The following is a 17,709-nucleotide window of genomic DNA, read 5'->3' as shown; positions in this document are numbered from 1 at the left end:
TTCTACTTTTATAGAATTAATAGCTATAGATAAGTTATACTATATAATTTCTAGCTTACTACTAGTCTCTTTAAATATACTTTTAATCTTATCTTCTAAGATATATTTAGCTTACTTACTATAAGCTCTAGCTACTACTATATATTAAGAACGTATAAGAAGTAATTATATAAAGCTAAGGCTAAGATCTTAGTTTACTTTAGTAATAATATATATTATATTATCTATAGTAGCTAAAATTAGTAATATTAGTATAATATAATAGAATAGTAGATATAAAAAAAAAGAAAAAATTAGAAGTAGCTATATAGTTAAGCTTAAATACTACTTAGACTAGATATTATTATCTAAAGAGAATAGTTACTTTATAGTACTTTATTTTAATAATAAGTATAGTATACTAATTATAATATCTTATCTATTATATTTTTACTATCTATTATATTCTAATAATACTTACTCTAAGTTATCTAAGCTAAATTATATTACTAAGTATTAGTAGTTAGAAAGGTATATAAGTAACTATCTTAGTAGTTAAATTTCTAAGTAGAGTATATATACTAGTACTTTAATAGTATACTTAGTCTATAAGTAATAGAGCTAGATATAAGATATAGAATACTATATCTAGTTATATACTCTATAAAAGAGTACTTAATAAAAAGATACTTATATAAAAAAGAGAAATTATAAGTATAATATACTATATAAAAGTATAGCTACAAATCTAATCTAGTCTTTAATAGTAGTAGAGTAGTAGTATTTTATAAGTCTTAAATATAATATACGCACTTAAGTTTCTAATATTACTCTTATATAAGATTTATATACTATAGTAACTTATTAAATAGAGTGCTTAACAACACTACTTTCTAGCCTTGCTTTTTAGAAAACAGACTAGGAAAGTTTATCCTATTGCGCGAAATCTTACCAGAACACACTAAGGCATAAGAAGCCTCTACAAGTAAGGCCTACTTAAAGGCTTAATACTATAAACATTGGGGACTAATAGGAGACAAAGATTCTTGCGACGTCAGGCACTGTGTCGTTGTCACGGCTCCGACACTAACGTCCTCTTCGCGGAAGGCTCATTCCATTCCGCCCAACATCTCGCCTTCGCCCTCTTCCCCATTCACTCAAGTTTCCATCGCCATCTTCGTCGTCTGTATCCACATTCCAATATCCCTCTCTATCCCAGCTACCCCGCACACCATCCTGCCCTTCGCCATCTACGACAATCTCAACTCGACTCTCCAATACCATGTTCTCTTTGCCCTCACTCGTCGTTGTGTTCTTCAGCTCAGTTCCTCGCTCTACCTCGTCGATCGCTCGTTTGACTGCGCGCTCGTGGCGTTTGCGACGGAGATAGGTATGCTCGAGTACCAGTAATAGCACGAGTAGGAACACCAGGATAGAGGCAGTAATGATGCCCGCCTTAACTGGAGTGCTGAGCTGAGAGGATGATGGAGGTATTTTCGTTGACGTAGCAGGCGGGATGGACGAGACATCTTGTTGTAAGTCTTGCGCGGATGAGATGCCGTCATCTTGTGCGGCTCCAGCTGCTGAAGATCGTGATGTAATGGTTGAATACCGCGTCAGTGCAGTGCCAGCCGTTGTCTGCCGGGCTTCTGAAAAGCAGATCTGGTCAACTCCATCAGTCGCGTTTACCAAGATGAGAACAGCACATAAAGCAACACGTACCGTGCAACTGATCTTGACAGTTCCAGAAAAAGCCCGATCGTTGACCAGCGACGCATAGATGAGCTTCATTTTTGGAAACGCAGTCAGCGATGGGAACTTTAAAGTGCGATGTAATTGACAGGACTGAAGCGCGTAAGATTGAACAGAAGCGTTGTCGAGAAGAAGAGGGGAAAGCGGCGGTATTGCGCTCGAACAAAACAATCACAACAGTCTCGTCGTGTCTTTCTGCAGTAGTGTACCTGCAGTAGCACCTCAACGACGCACTGCCTCCGGCATCGACATGTCTTTTTCGCAGCCCGAAACAGGGTAAGTACTTTCCATTCATCGCAGCAGTCGCAATCGGAGCACTAACCTGATGCAAGGAGCTTATTATTCTACCTCGAAAGCACCATGTTAACAATCGCGACCACAGATGACGGCTCCCTTGCTCCCATTAGCTGGTTCAAGTTTTGAAAGTGAAGACAGGATGATGAGATGCTGAAACACGCCCCTCCCGCCACGCGACGCACAACACACATGTCGTGTAACCTAAACTTCATAACAACAAGTTGCTGCATCCAATTCAACGCAAAAGTATCACTAAGCGAATTCATGACCACCAAACATCAATCGTTACCACGTAGCCTCGTCGTTCATGCTCCCCTCATCTCAGCATCGATTCAACGCACCTCCGATCCTTCAACAACCAGCTCCTTCCTCACACTCAAGTAACTCCCAATCTGGCATCTCAGCCCATCGAAAGGTCTGCCAAGAAGGCACGTGAGGTAGCTAGTCGATTCCTGTGGGTCGTTCGCGGTGATCGCCGTTGCGCCGTCAAGTATGGTTGCGCGACCATCGCTGCTTTCCCTGCACGACAAAATGAAAATGTTAGCACAGTCAAAAGGCGTGATGGTATAGTGTCCACCTGAGTCAATGATAAGACGGAAGTGAAACAAAACATACCCAACCCTATAAACCCACAACCAAAAACTCAACTCCGCCCTCCTCTCCCCCACCGCCTCATACTCCGTCATCCCAAACGAAACATCACCCACCCCTCCACTCCCGTCCACACAACCGACCACATCCTCAATAATCGTCCCGTTCTTCATCGTACCCTTGCAATTCCACTTTGATGCCGGCAGCGGAGCCTCCTCTGGCACCAGCACATCAAAGTCGATTGTTGAATCGAACTTGGAGCCTTCGGGCCATGGGCCGTTGCCGGGGATGCCGGTGCTGGTGCTCATCATGTGCATGTCGAGGCGGGGGATGTGCCATGTTTCTGCGGCGGTGAGGGAGGTGTCGCGGGCGTCGAGGGGGTGGTGGTGGGGGATAGTGGGGAGGGCGGTGGTGAGGGAGATGAGGAGGGGGAGGAATGTTACGAAGGATGCTGAGAATATCATGATGCGAGTTGTTGTCGTTGATAACGATGTTTAGTATCGGTACTTTTGCTTTGAGTGTGGGAGTTTAGTCCAGGCTGAGTCGAGCGATGTCGAGAGCGATAGAACTTGAATGTCCAGCATCACAAACCCGCACACACGGCTGATATATACCTCTCCAACCTCCAACGCACATTCCTTCGTTGGTCCTCCGCCTCCATGTTTGCTCACCACAATGCAACCTTACCCAGGTAATCCTGCGCCATGACGTGACCCTAGTACGAAGTGCATCGAACCATAGCCCCACCCCAGCCTATAATACATGTCAGCAGCGCTAGCATACCAGGTATCGTACGAGATTATCATCAGCCTTTCAGCTCAAAGGCTCGTATAATGCATCGGTACCGAGTAGATTCGGCTCAACAAACTGGTACACGCATTCCTGAACTGTTGGTGTCGCACACAGGGACGCTTAGTCGCATTAGTGGTCGCACAAACACGGTGTATCCAGGGAAACGATTGCATGCACATGTACGGATACGGGTACCTCAATATATATTCTGCGCGCGCTATAGGATAGCGCTGATAAGAAGGATTGAGAACATTCGATGTACAGTAAATGTCGCTGACTGCTGTCCGTCGTACCTGCATGGCGGTTGCTCAACGCCGTTACCAAACACACCCGCTGTGAGACATATCAAACCATGAACGACACTAGACTACCGTGGTATTCGTACTCTTGTTCATCCCACCTGCGCACGTATCGTCATGGTCTGCACCACGCGATTCCAGTACTCATGCAACTGCAACGCTCCTCCCCACTCGCAATGCAATCTCCGCCATGCTGGACAAGTTCCACTCCCCCTGTTTGCCCTGTGCGACTGGAATGTGCTCTCCAGAGTTGATGACATGCACCTTCATCTTCTCGTGGTACTTGAGACCAGGCAGAAGTTTGGGGGTGACGAGGAAGTATTGACTCGTGTTCTCTTGGCATGCAATGTCCACCATGCGCTCGTGTACCATGCGTTCGTTGCGGGGATCCATACCCTGGTTGATTTCGTCGACGACGCGGAAGGGTGACTGGGCAAGGTCTTGTAATGCCATGAGGTAGAAGATTGTTGACACGGCACGCTCGCCACCGGACTGGCGGTGAGAGTTCAATACGCTGAGCGGCTCGTTCTCTCTGTTGGGATCATTAGCTAGGTTTGCGTATGAGCACGATAGTCTGAGCTTACCGGAATCGGACTGAAATCTGGACGGACCAGTTGTCAAAGTCGTCTTCGTCTTTGTTCACCTGGACTTCACCAGCGCATCCGATTTGCTCGAAGTTGTGTGCGAAAGCCCCGCTGATCCTGCGAATGAGAACGTCAAGTTCGGGCTCCCACTTCTGGCGGATGTTTGTGATGTTCTCTTTGATCTCTTCGAGACTGGCAGCGTACTGTTCCAGGTTCTCACGCGTTTTCTCGATGTCACCCGCACGCTTCTGATAGGCCCTGATCGCCCCAGGATTGCCTTCGGCCATCATCTCTAGCCGGGCGTTGACTGACTGAACCTCTAGCTCCAAGGCTTCGAGGGTGGGAAGCTCTTTGTATTCCATGACGATCTGTCTTTCTTCTTCGCTGAGACTGTAAATGTCGCTCTGCGTAGCCTCTTGCAGCTCTCTGTACTTGGCCCGAAGAACTCGCTCGTGATTCGTGCGCTCGTTGATCTTGTGTTCTTGTGCTTTCTGTCTGTCCAGGATCGCGCTATTCTCTTTTATGAGGCCCCTGAGCTCCGACTTGACTTCGATGAGCCGGATCTCAGCCTCGACAAGCGATTCGTGGAATGCCCTCATTTGGGTTACAACTTTCTGTGGGATCGTCAGCGGGACTCCGGTGACCGATCGTTCGTGACTTACAGCATATTCAAGCGTCAGGTTCGCGACATGCAGTAGTGTAGCACGAGCATCGGCTTTGATAGCTTTGATGCGGGCAGTGGTTTCTGCATTTTCCTGCATTTTGCTGTTCAGGTCGGCTTGTTTCGATGCTTCACATAGTTAGCAGATACCCCTTCTCGCACAGGTAATATACCCACCAATTTTGTCTGGTAGAGCTTCCCATTCGGCGAAAGCCTTCTTCAAGCCGTCTTGCTCAGCTTGCACGGCGTCCTACCACATTGTCAGTCATCGGCGCATTTGCATCCAGTGGCAGTAGCATGTACCTTCTGTTGTTTGAGATCCTCATTCTCTCCTTCGAGTTTGCTGACTTCGTCCTTGAGGATCTTGTGGTTCTCGCGTAGCTCTTCTCCCTCTTGTACTAGCCCTTTTTGTTCCTCAATGATGGCTCGCAACTCATCCGTATTGCCTGGCTGATCTACGAAAGATTGTGCTGGTCTTAGTGGTACAACGGACGTAGAAGACTGGTTGTAACGTGAGATCACGCGATACGTGTCCGAACCACTCACCCAGCTACGAATCGGGCTTCGCTCCTCCACAATCTTATGTACATCATCAGATAATGGCGTTGCAGCATACGCGATTTGATGCAGTTTACAGCCTTCGCAAAGCATGGCCAAGACCTCGTCGGGTCCTTTGACGTAGTCTAAAATATACCCCTCAAACCCGTATTGGGCCAAGCCTGCCCTGGCCATGGGCAGTTGATACGAAGAGAGGGGCTTTAGTGACGTTCTAAGATAGACTTCGCTGAGTCCCTGCCCGCCGTTGGCTTTGTTACTGAGTAGACGCTTGCCCAGCATCTTCGAGTCCTCGTTGGTTGTACAAGTGATGGCAATGAGGTCGCCCTTTTTCAATTGACTCTCGAAGGCCTTAGCATACTTGGGATCTGAGACGGAACATTCCAGTATCGGTGGCCCGAAGACTTCACCTTTCAACTGCAGAGACGCTTTGTTCCTTTGAATCCATTCCCATGCGGCAGCGGTCTCGCGGGAAATTCTCATCAAAAGGCTGGCTTGCTTTCCGCTCTGTGTGTTCAGCCGATCCTGATTAGCTTTCAGCTGCGTGTGTCGGGCTTTCACGACACCAGCGCGGGTAGCTAGCTCTTTCATGCCACTCCTTTTGTCGGAAATGAGGCCCATGTTAGTAGAGATCTGGTCGCGAAGATCTGACTTGCGCTGCTCGTAAGATTCAGCGTCGAACTGCGCGGGTTGGTCCTGTCGCTGGGCTTCCAGCCTGGTGATATCACGGTTGAGGCGAACCATGTCATCTGCGCGCTTTTTCTTCGAACTCAATTCAGCTTTGATCTGATTGTCAGTTTCCGCCGCTTTCGCTTTGCCGGTCTCAATCTTTGTCGCGAGCTTTTCAGCCTGTGTCTTGATCATGTCGACGCGGTTCTTCCGAAGGTTTACAATTTGCTCAATATCGTTCTGATATGTTTCGACTTCTGCTTGAGCCCTTCGCGCTGGCTCTATGTCGATGTTGATTTGATCGAGCTCCAGTCTGGCGTCTCGAATCTCTGCCTTTACTGCAGTAATCTCAGTCTTGAGAATTTTCGTCTCGATGATAGGCTTGACCGACTTCAAGCACTTCGACTTCCGCAAAAGGCCTTCTCGTTGATGGTAGCGATCTACGTCATCTTTCGTTGCGGTTTGTGCTTTCTCCAGCATGTCCAGATGGCTGCGTTCGTTGTTCTGCTTCGTCTCCCAAGCGCGTTCCTTTGTACGCAGTTCCTTGAGCTCATCATGCCATTGTACCATCTGCGGAGGCGCTGCAGCGCGTTGAGTCTCCCGTAATCGGTCGACGTCGCTCATCCTCGCGAACTCCACTACACGGTCTTGCGGTAAAAACTGGCAGAGGTTGTCGATCTGGATGGAATATTGTCTGGCCATTTTTTGTACATCTTGCTGCGGCACACGTGGACCGTCAAGAAAGAATTGGGACTTGTTGTCGCGCTTGCGTATGACACGCCTGACAATGCGATTGGGGCCATTGCCAGGACCTGTTGCGAGCTCGATCTCGATGGTGGCTTCGGCAGCGCCGTGTTTGACAAATTGTCCCACCTCTTTGGCTCTTCCCAGGTGTTCGCTGCCCCATCCCAGACCCAGACAGATTGCGCAGACCAAGGTACTCTTTCCTGTGCCATTGGGCCCGATGACCATGTTCAGGCTCGGCCCTAAATGGAACTCCGCAGCCGTGTATGTAACGAAATTTTCGAGCTTCACCCTGACGAGAGAGCCTGCTTTGAAGTCGCCCTCAGTCGAGCCGTTTGCGTCCCCGTTGGTTTGCGCGGAACTGGAAGGCGCGTCTCGGCCATGGAGGGCGCGTTTGCCGTTCGTGGAAGGTGAGGACGAGGCATCGGAGGACTCCTCGGGATCCTCGCTGATAGCGCGCGACGAGCGCTTTCGTCCTCGCTGGACTAGACCGGGCATTGTAGTGGTGTCGTCTGTGGGTTGACGTAAGGTGGAGTGGGCTTTGTGATTGAGGGGACGAAAGGGCGCCCGGGCGGGCACTAGCAACTAGCGCGTCGTCCAGAATCCCGCGGTCAGGTGACTTCGTGCGGATCCACGAGATTGATTCATCGTTGAGTACAGGTTGTATTGCGCGTTCTCCGTAATCACTACCTTCATATCTGTGTACTCATCTACTAATACACGACGTCTCGAATGCATGCAACGCACTTGCCCGCCCAATAAACCATGCTATCCGAATTAAACGCCCAATATAACAATCATACTATGACGTATGACTCGTCTCAACTTCACAGCTTCCAAGCGCTGCGATGAACACAGAAACAGATATACGAAGGAGAGAAAGCGCCGACGCAACCAGTGCCTCGACACGCAGAGCGGAAGTAGTGTTCTCAGAATATCGTGCCAAAGTTCTCCTCAACCATGGGAAGCGGTTTCCTTGGGCTCGATGGCTTGCCGTTCTCGTCGGCTGTCTTCTTGTGGCGGAATGTGACTATAGTATGATTAGCGATTGACATGGACACATTTGACAATCGAGACTTACATCCAACGAATAAACCCTTGCCCATCTGGACGTTGCGGTCCTGCATGGCCTCCAAAGCAGCCTGCTTCTCGTGTACCTCCTTGTATTTTGCCATGTCCGCTTCGCTACCGAAATCGTCGAAGTATCCAGCATCTGTCTCACTGTCCAACTCGGGTACGAAGGGTGCTTTCTGCTCTCTCAGCCTCGCCCAGTCAACCTCGGCGAAGTACTGGTGGGCATGGATCTCGGAAATGTTGCGGAAGCGGGTAGACTTGGAAGCCACAAGGCGGATGATGAGGTCCCATGTGCGCTTCGAGAGGAAGTAGGATGGGTCTTCATAGACGGGCTTCCGTAGAACCTTCTTCCACTGCTTCAAGTTCTGCCAGGTCTCATCTACTGTGGCACCGGCGAATGGCGGATAACCGGCCAGAGCCTCGAACAACATGCATCCCAGACTCCAGTAGTCGACTGTGTAGTCGTACTCATCGCCCTTCAGCACTTCAGGTGCCATGTAATCGGGACTACCAACGATACTCTTTGCGTAGTTGACGTCTCGCTCGCGAAGAGAGCGATAGTTCTCTCGTCGCTGGGCTGCCGATCGCTCTTCGATAGGCCGGCCGAATGGCGAAATGACGTCGCTGACGGATTCGAGCTTGATGCGCATAGACTCAATCTTGGAGGGCGCAAGGATACCAGCTGCGAGACCAAAGTCGGTCAGCTTCACATGGCCGGTGCTGTCGATCAGGAAGTTCTCGGGCTTTAGATCGCGATGGATGTAACCCAGCTGATGTAGCGAGTCGATACACGAGAACATTTCGGCGATGTAAAAGCGCGCATGCCGGTTGTGCAGAACACCAGTGTTGTTGAGAAGGGTTCGGAAGTCGCCTCCAGGGACGTATTCCTGATGTATGTCAGTACACTGTTCAATGCTGGGTATTAATGTGGCTCACCATAGCAAGGTAGATGCTCTTGTCGTCTTGAAAGGCGTAGAGCAAGCGGACCAGCCACTCGCTCTTAGCAGTGGTCAAAATGTCGCGCTCTGTCAAGACGTGGCGAACCTCGTCCAGCTTGAACAGCAGCTTCTTGCTCATGACCTTTAGAGCGCACACCTCACGCGAGTCCTTCTTCTGAGCCAAGTAGACCTGTCCATAGCCACCCTGACCGACCTGTGTCAGGATCTGGAAGTCACCCTGCCTTAACCGGGTGCGTCGCTTGCGGAGATTGGCACGCTCGCGGCCGAGGTACTGTGTGAGGGCATCGTTGTACTCTTCTTCGGGTGTGTCTGGAGGGGGAGGGTTCTGAGCCTTGAACTGGGTCAGGCGGCTCTGGCGGCTGTGTACGTAGGTGAGGAGATCGTAGTAGTAGTCGAGGAAATCTAGATAATCATTAGCACTGGATGGCTGTGGTATAGGAGGGACAGCCTACACAGCTGGGTCACGTTTGCCAGGCGCTTTACGGCTGGCTTTCTCGCCTTCTCGAGTTCTTCCGGGGAAAGGCGCTGTGGACCGTTGATGTAGCGTGTCGACTGGCCGTCCTCGCGCGTCCTGTAGGGCTCCTGCCGTGACTGTGCTGCGTGTGTGAGGTAGCTCGACTCCTTCTGTAGGCCAGGGCGGCCACTCGGGGGCGTGTTCTCCTGGTTCGACTTGCGTGTGGGGCTGCCCGGGGCGAAACTGGGACTCTCCATGTTGCCGTAGTCAGCGCCATTGCTGCCGATCTGCAGTTTGTTGGGGGATGTGGGCGATCCGGGCTTCGTCTTGGATGGCGAGCCCATAGTAGGCAGCAGCCGCATGGCATTTTCGAACACATGCGGCAGATCAAATGCGCCGGGCGGCTGGTGGTGTTTGCTGGGGCTGCCTTGGGGCGTCTGCTGTGGGCTCATGAAGGCCTCGCCCGTCGGGGTGCCTGGGCGGTCCATTGCGCTGTCGCGGGTCTGGAGTGGAGGGGGAGGGGCGGGCAGTTGGAAGCTGTCTCTGTTGCTGTCCTCCATGGCGCGATGGCAACTGGGCGACGGGGAAGGAGCGGTGGATGACAGCAGCTAAGAGCCGTGGGGCGCAAGCAGGCACGAAGAAGCAAAGAGGCGGCAGTGGGGGCGCAAGCAATTGGCGACAGCGGTCATGCAGCGCAGTAACTCTCACGATGTCTTGTTTGACGGGTTTGGGTGTATCGGGTCAGGTTTGTGTTGATGGCGGGGTGCATGTTTGGGGCTAGGTGGGCTCCGGGCAACGATGAATTCCAGGCATCCCGGGAAGTGGAGCCCAGATCGACGCAAGGGCTGCACATGCAAAAGTGCTATCCACAAAGATGCTGATGTTTATATGCCGCTGACCACCATGCTATGTACATATCCAGTCTGATGCCTCTTCACCCCAATTACGCACCTAGTGTGCAACACTCACCAAAACTCCCTACCCATCTACAACGCCTCGACTGCCCTGCCAAGGCCATCCGTGTAGAACAATGATATCATAGCTTCGAAAATCGCATCCTGAGTCGAACACCTCACAGCGCTCACGCCTGCTGGAAGTGGCCGTAGAGATCAGTGACGTGCATATTCTGGCGAGCGAGCAGATCAAGAAACGCTTGCCCCTGCATCATGCTCGGCATGAATCGTGGTGCTGGCGCTTCGATGAGCTGCTTCCGACACATGGGGCAGGTAACTTTGTTCTTGTGTGTTCTGCACGTATCAAACTAGGTCATGTGAGCAAACATCTGCCATCTCCAAGCGACTACCACTTACCCATTGACCTATGCAGAACTCTCCAAACGTGTGTCCACACGAGAGCTCAATCGCAATTTCTTCCTCTTCCGTAGGCGACACACGTGTAGCGGCATAGTCTTTCTGGCAAATGTCACAAGCCTTGGACGCTTTCTCTGGAAGCGTACTTGGTAGATGGCGCTGGAGACTGGTTTTCAATTGTTCAATCTGGCGAGCGGTAGCAATGTTGGGATCGAATTGAGGCGGGTAGCGGCCCGCGATACGCGGCCGCACTTCTCTAGATCGATGCCTCATACGACTCAGCGGCGGCGCACGGGCAGCCGCTTCTTCTGCGTCAGACGACGTGCTGGAGTGGGAGAGGTCAACCGAGTATCGTTCAAAGTTACGGCGATTCGACGTGCGCGGGGATACGCTACGGTCTGAGCGGCGGCTTGGAACCTCGTGTGACGGCCACGGACGTTCAGGCAATCCAGAATACAGTGCCTCACCTGGGTGGATTGCTTGTTGAAGTGGTGGTCGCGGATGCTGAAACCGGGCTTCCGGGGGTGCTACTGAACCCCGTGGTTCGGGGAAGCGTGTGTTGTCAGTAGGCATACTACCTGCCACAGCCCCGGCACTCATTCTGTGGTCGTGTCTTCTGTAATCATTGCGATGTCGGGGATTCGAAGGAGGCGCGGCATGTGGTGACCCTAGAAGCGGAAAGTTGTGACTCGGTGCTCCTAAATGATGGCGCAGCTGGTCACCCTGTGAAGTGACGCCGGTGTCGTAGAAGGCCTGGCCGGGATAAAGGTGCGGAGGCCCGTTCCAGGTTTGCGATGGTCTTTGAGGGTTTGTGAACTGGTACGAGTGTGCATGAGGAGCATAGTAGTGGTGACGCATTCCAATAGGTGGCAAAGCTGGACATAATTGTGGGTGGCTGCTGGTAGACACATTTGGTGCATCCTGAGCCTGAGACATGGAGGGGCTGCTATTGGACATGTATGGATTTCGATACAACGTTGGAAGTTGTTGTTGGAACGGTGTATGCGCGGCGAGAAGCGGGGCAGTCAGCTCTGCATCTGAGTTTCGAGCGCCTATCCTATCGTGAACCCAGGGACCGGCGCCGTATTCAGACTCAGCCATACGAGCAGTTCCACAGACGTCTTGCACCTTTTTTCACGAGCTGTGTCGTTTCGTAAGCTGTGTCGATCGGTGGCGAGCAAAGGTCTGGAGGAACGCGGATGTTGACGCTATCGTGTATCGACTGCGAACAACTGTCAGAACAACTCGGCCTTGATTGAGGCAGTCGTTGGGCAGAGGGGTTCGTGGTAGAAGGCTCGATCAGCGTCATGGGAGCCTTATCTGCGGCTAAGCAAGTACGTGCGGCCCAGCTGAAGCCGTGCTTCACGGACGGAATAATGCAAAGGTGGAGTGAGCTTGAAGACACAATAGCAGGCTGAAAAAGACAGCAGACCGCAGATGCAAACAGGAGTGTTTGTGGAGGCTGGAAACTGGGCCGTAGGTGAAGATGAGGGGTTATTAGCTCCATGTTACGTTGGCACGCTCGAAGGCGAGCGCCCAGCATGGATCGAAAGGATGGTGGAGACAGATCAGGTGCACTCCGACTTGACTCGCTACGTTAATCTAATATGACCAGTCGTCGGAAGACGGAAAGCGCAGGGCACATGGTTCCAAGGCGTCACGCCCCGACCTAGCTTCCAGACGTACTTGGTCGTTTGCCCTCATAGCTCTAGATCGTCAGTATCGAATGCAGGAGCCCTCATCATCACCCAATAAATCGGACCCTCAGCCGTACCCAGCGGCGCGATGCAGGCGGAAGTTTGGGTAGGGACAGGCTCTCGGTACGAGGTGTGTTTCACTCAACAGGGTGTGCCCGATAATGCCGAAGCTTTTGATCGGTGGCTATGCAGAGACTCCACTAGCCCGACCGGAGCGGCCAAAGCATATATATGCAGAGGGTGAGCCAGAGTCTCGAGCAGATGGCATAGGCGCGGCCCTACAAGCGTCCTGCGCGAGGTAATGGAAAAAGTTGGAACAGTGGCTGGCCGGGGCTGTGGGACATGAGCGAGACGCCGCATCAGCGCAGACGAGGCGACGGAACGCTTGACGTTGCAATGCGGAGGGCATCACGGGCTAACCTTGGAATGCTGAGGCTTTGGCGCCGGAGTGCGGAAGGCGAGCGGCAGGAGAACATGGTGCTGAGCGGCGGTATTCTGAGCTGGCGGTACAAGTAAGCAGAAAATTCATGCCGACCACATTCTTTCATGCTCAAGTTCGCGTTCTTGGAGCCTTCATCCACTCTGGGCTTGGCACCCCGCCGGTCATGTGACGGCGAGTTATGCCGCGGGAGAGACCGGAGGCAATTCCCGCGAGCATGAGGTCAGAGCTCGGAACGGCAGCATTTTGCGTCGCAGCAATTATCCCAATTATCCATCTTCTGTCTTTTGACTTGCAACTTGCGCTCTAGTTCCGCTGCGCACACGATTAGCCAATTCGGCGTCTTCTCCACCCCCTCTCCCCATCCTGCCCCCCGCCAGCAGCTGCTGCTACCATGTTCCGAAGCGCAACGAAGCTCCGCGCCGCCGAGGCCGGAGCATTACGATCACTCGCACATGCAAAGGCCAGCCCCTCCTTCTGCTGTGCCCGCAGCACGCGTGCCCTCTCCACCACTCCCCGTACCCCGCTGAAGACGCAGAGCCTCTTCCAGCGCCGCCAGTTCAGCGTCACCAGCACCATGGCCAACACGCGCACCGAAAGCGATGCCTTTGGCGAGATCCAGGTCCCGTCGGACAAGTACTGGGGCGCCCAGACGGAGCGCTCGCTCGAGAACTTCAAGATCAACCAGCCCCAGGACCGCATGCCGCCGCCCATTGTGCGCGCCTTCGGCATCCTCAAGGGCGCCGCTGCCACGGTCAACATGAAGTTTGGGCTGGACCCCAAGCTCGGCCAGGCTATCCAGCAGGCCGCTGAGGAGGTGGCCTCGCTGAAGCTCATCGACCACTTCCCGCTCGTTGTCTGGCAGACGGGCTCCGGCACCCAGTCCAACATGAACGCGAACGAAGTCATCTCCAACCGCGCCATTGAGATCCTCGGCGGCACCATGGGCTCCAAGAAGCCAGTCCACCCCAACGACCACGTCAACATGTCCGCCTCGTCCAACGACACCTTCCCCACCGTCATGCACATCGCCGCCGTTCTCGACTTCGAGGAGTCGCTCCTGCCTGCCCTCGCCAGCCTGAGGGACGCGCTGAAGAAGAAGGCCGACCAGTGGGAGAGCTTGATCAAGATTGGCAGGACACACTTGCAGGATGCCACACCCCTGACCCTCGGCCAGGAGTTCTCTGGCTACGTACAGCAGCTCGACTTTGGCATTGAGCGGATAAAGACCTGTCTTCCGCGCCTCAAGATGCTGGCCCAGGGCGGAACCGCCGTCGGAACGGGCATCAACACGTTCAAGGGTTTCGCAAAGGACATTGCTTCGGAAGTCAGCAAGATGACCGGCAAGGACTTCGTCACCGCACCCAACAAGTTCGAGGCTCTCGCTGCCCACGATGCCATCGTCGAGGCCCACGGCCAGCTCAACACCCTCGCAACCTCCCTGTTCAAGATCGCCCAAGACATCCGTTTCCTCGGCTCCGGCCCCCGATGCGGTCTCGGTGAGCTGAAGCTGCCCGAGAACGAACCCGGTTCCTCCATCATGCCCGGAAAGGTCAACCCCACACAGTGCGAATCCCTCACTATGGTCTGCGCCCAGGTCTTCGGTAACCAGGCCGCTACCACCTTCGCTGGATCACAGGGTAACTTCGAGCTCAACGTCTTCAAGCCCGTCATGATCCGGAATCTGCTGCACAGCTCGCGTCTGCTCGCCGACGGCATGAGGAGTTTCGAGAAGAACCTCGTTGCTGGTCTTGAGGCTGACGAGAAGCGTATCAGCTCCATCATGAGCGAGAGGTGAGTTCCTCTCCCCTAAGTGTGGTTTCATCGCATAGCTAACTTGACACAGTCTCATGCTCGTTACCTGCCTCAACCCCGTCATCGGATACGACGCCGCTAGCAAGACCGCTAAATACGCACACAAGAACAACCTCACGCTCAAGGAGGCTGCGCTTAAGCTCGAGGTCATCAGCGAGTCGGACTTTGACAAGTACGTCAGGCCCGAGCTTATGGTCAACCCCTCCGAATACAAGCCCAAGAACTAGGCGCCGTGATGGGAAGTAAATAGTAAAAATGTAAAATACAATACAATACAGCATGCGTTGGAGCGGAGACGAGTCAGGCGTCATTCATACTATCGCGTCACGATCATTCTCATGACACTGATATCGTTATCGTGATGCTGGTGCAATGAAAATACAAGCTTAGTGCTAAGATAACTATTTGAGAGGTTGATAAGTTTGGTCACGTCACTCTGATACGCATCAAGACGTACAGATGGGTTATAAGTATACCATAGCATATCAACTAAACACTTTCACAGTGCCCAACACATCACCTATTCACCCCTAGGTTATCACTGATACCTTTCAGTAAGATTCTACGATCCCACTGCTCATTCCGTACGTCCATATCCATGGCATCATCCTCGCCTATTGCAACTGCCGTCCCATCCGCAATCTCACATCGTGATGCCCTTCGGTTGACCATTCCATCTGCATTCCTGGTCATTGCCTCTGCTGCATGACGTCCATGGCAGTTGATGGACGATTTTGATTCAGATGTTGTTGTTGTGCCGGTCGCTGTGTCTGTTGCTGAGCTTGTTGCTGAGCCTGTTGTCGCACTTGTTGCTGCCATTGCTGCTGCGTTGAATACTGACCCTGCTGTTGCGCCGGTCGATCAATCCGTTGTCGCTTCTCGGGCACTTGTCGAAAGAATGTAGGCTGTCCAGGTGCGGTGAGGTCAATGGTATCGGCGAATGACTGTTTTCCTTGTCGAGCATCAGACACAGGTGCGTGCTGCATGTACATGGCCTGTTGGAACGCCACGGGAGCGGAGGATGTGTTTTGTGACCAGTTATCATGCGTCGGCCTGGGATGTGTCAGATTCGCCGCGGGTGGTGATGGATACGCTGACTGTAGTGCTGGTGCTCGGGCAGGCTGTGCGCTTTCTGCGTCTTGAAGTAGGTGCTAGTCCGATTTATTAGTTTATGATCATAGGCAGACATCATGGAGATGATGTGGTAGGTACTCACGGGAAATGCGTTATCCTGGACGACCTTTTTGAGAGAGGTCTCTATATTTTGTAGGTGCTGACCCCTTAGCCCATTCAGGAGTACAACATTATACTCCATCCTCTGCTTTACCTCTTCCCGGTGGTCTTGAATAGTCGTCTGGAGGGAGGTAGTAAGGGCGTCGCTTACTGCAGCAAACTGCTCGTGGGTGACACACTTGGCGGTCATGTCTGTATGGTCATTGCGCATCTTGCCGTAGTTCTCTTCCAATACGCAGACCCTATTGTCAAGTTTGCGAGATGCAGGGGTACCGCGGTGCTTTTCCAATGCGACGAGTCGTTCTTTGCAGATCCTAACTGAGGCAACTTCATTCTTCATGCACAAGTCCATTGCATCAAGCTTGGTCCGAAGGCCGTCGAGAGCGAAATTAACTGTTGCGGTAGTCGGGGGTGTCAATGTCGGCGTTTGCATAGAATGGAGGGCGACTTCCGACACGCCCAGGCGGGCATCTAGGGAATCGAGTCTGGTAGTTATGGCCTGAGAAGCTCGCAGTGCCGCATCATGCGATACCACAGCATTTTCAAGCTTCTCGACGCGGTGATTCATGCCTTCCAGGAGCTGTGGTTCTACCATCGCATTTCCGAGCTCTTCCATACGCTGAGAGTTATGGTCCAGGACCAGAGCTGTTTTTTCGAACGCTTCCGTATGCTCGCGGGATTGTGCTTGCACGGTATCAATAGCGGTGGAGAAGTGATCTGTCGTAGTGGCGAGCTTTTCCGCCGTCTCGGTTCTGAGGAGTTCTAGACCTTTGATCCAGGCGGTTTTGTTGTGACGCAAGCATTCTTGGGTATGAACCACTGCTGTCTCGAAGCGATCTTCTAGGTCCTCTCTGAGATCGACAATGCTCTGGATGTAGGTATTGCCAGACCGTTCCAGCGACTCAATTTTCTGCGTGGATTTTGACACGAGTCGATCTGTCCTTTGGAAATTTGCGGTAGTGATAGTCTTCTGGGCAAGGAACTGGTTGGAGAGATCATGTGACTTTTGATCAATTCGGGTGATTGACTGTTGCGAATTATTGATCGTAGTCTCTAGTCGCTGGTTTCGATCCCTCTCAGCATCCAGTTCGTTTCGCAGCTGCTGATTCTGCGCCTTCTGAGTATCAATATGGCCTTGCAGTCCTTGGTTGTCCGCTTCGGACTTTCTCTTAACGTCTTCGACAAGCTGTTTGAGATGCGCCATTTGCGCTTCCATGCCGTCCACCCGGCCGTTCAGTAACTTGACTTTATCATAGACGAATTTGAAACATTTCCTCAAGTGCCCAGTGACATGTTCAGTGTCCATCCATGGATAGACGGTGGAAGCAGGTTTGCTCCGACTCTGCTCCATGATGTCGACTTTCATCATCGCAAGGTCCACGGTTCTCGAGAGTTGCTTCCTGTAAAGATTGACGCTTCTCTGTAACAATAATGCGAGCTTCCGCTTGCTGAATGCCGAGGTGTCTGAGACAACTGGTTGGAGAGATGCGAAATTTTCCCTAGTCACGCGTAGATCACAGTAAGAAGCCGTATCTTTACGGGAGAAGACGTAATGCATAGGGCCATGGTCGACCCTCTCCATGGTAGCGATTCTCCGCTCTCCCGTACATGTATCAAACGTACCATGGAATGGATCCCTGCTTCCAAGCTAGAGCGTCCAATCATACAATGCAATGTCTATCGTTGCCACCCAGGTTGGAACGCTGGAAACGACAACTCGACTCCTACTGCTCACCGCCACAAGCGAGCTGCAAAAGGGCGTTCGACATCTCCAAAATAGGCACCGATGGCGAGAGCACTACAGC

At 52.2% G+C, this 17,709-nt stretch overlaps 4 protein-coding genes across 4 annotated transcripts; 1 reads left to right on the top strand and 3 right to left on the bottom strand.

The window, feature by feature from the left end:
* Positions 1-3,854: 3,854 nt before the first annotated feature.
* On the bottom strand, positions 3,855-7,421 carry J4E78_009316 (uncharacterized protein; the record flags this gene model as incomplete). The annotated part of the gene is made up of 5 exons (XM_049369909.1): positions 3,855-4,242; positions 4,295-4,908; positions 4,957-5,084; positions 5,133-5,205; positions 5,259-7,421. 5 exons carry the CDS (start codon positions 7,419-7,421, stop codon positions 3,855-3,857), a joined length of 3,366 nt encoding a protein of 1,121 aa, XP_049218539.1.
* A 431-nt stretch (positions 7,422-7,852) lies between these two features.
* Positions 7,853-9,970, bottom strand: J4E78_009315 (uncharacterized protein; the record flags this gene model as incomplete). Its single annotated transcript, XM_049369908.1, has 4 exons — positions 7,853-7,953; positions 8,005-8,884; positions 8,934-9,358; positions 9,409-9,970. The coding sequence occupies 4 exons, from the start codon at positions 9,968-9,970 to the stop codon at positions 7,853-7,855; spliced, it is 1,968 nt and encodes a 655-aa protein (XP_049218538.1).
* Positions 9,971-13,250: 3,280 nt separating this feature from the next.
* Positions 13,251-14,898, top strand: J4E78_009314 (uncharacterized protein; the record flags this gene model as incomplete). Its single annotated transcript, XM_049369907.1, has 2 exons — positions 13,251-14,650; positions 14,703-14,898. 2 exons carry the CDS (start codon positions 13,251-13,253, stop codon positions 14,896-14,898), a joined length of 1,596 nt encoding a protein of 531 aa, XP_049218537.1.
* A 462-nt stretch (positions 14,899-15,360) lies between these two features.
* Positions 15,361-17,255, bottom strand: J4E78_009313 (uncharacterized protein; the record flags this gene model as incomplete). The annotated part of the gene is made up of 2 exons (XM_049369906.1): positions 15,361-15,822; positions 15,888-17,255. 2 exons carry the CDS (start codon positions 17,253-17,255, stop codon positions 15,361-15,363), a joined length of 1,830 nt encoding a protein of 609 aa, XP_049218536.1.
* Positions 17,256-17,709: the final 454 nt, after the last annotated feature.

This window comes from Alternaria triticimaculans (genome assembly GCF_023758025.1).
Source record: "Alternaria triticimaculans strain BMP 0046 chromosome Unknown scaffold_19, whole genome shotgun sequence".
Taxonomy (NCBI): domain Eukaryota; kingdom Fungi; phylum Ascomycota; class Dothideomycetes; order Pleosporales; family Pleosporaceae; genus Alternaria; species Alternaria triticimaculans.
This window is presented reverse-complemented; position numbering and strand designations above follow the sequence as displayed.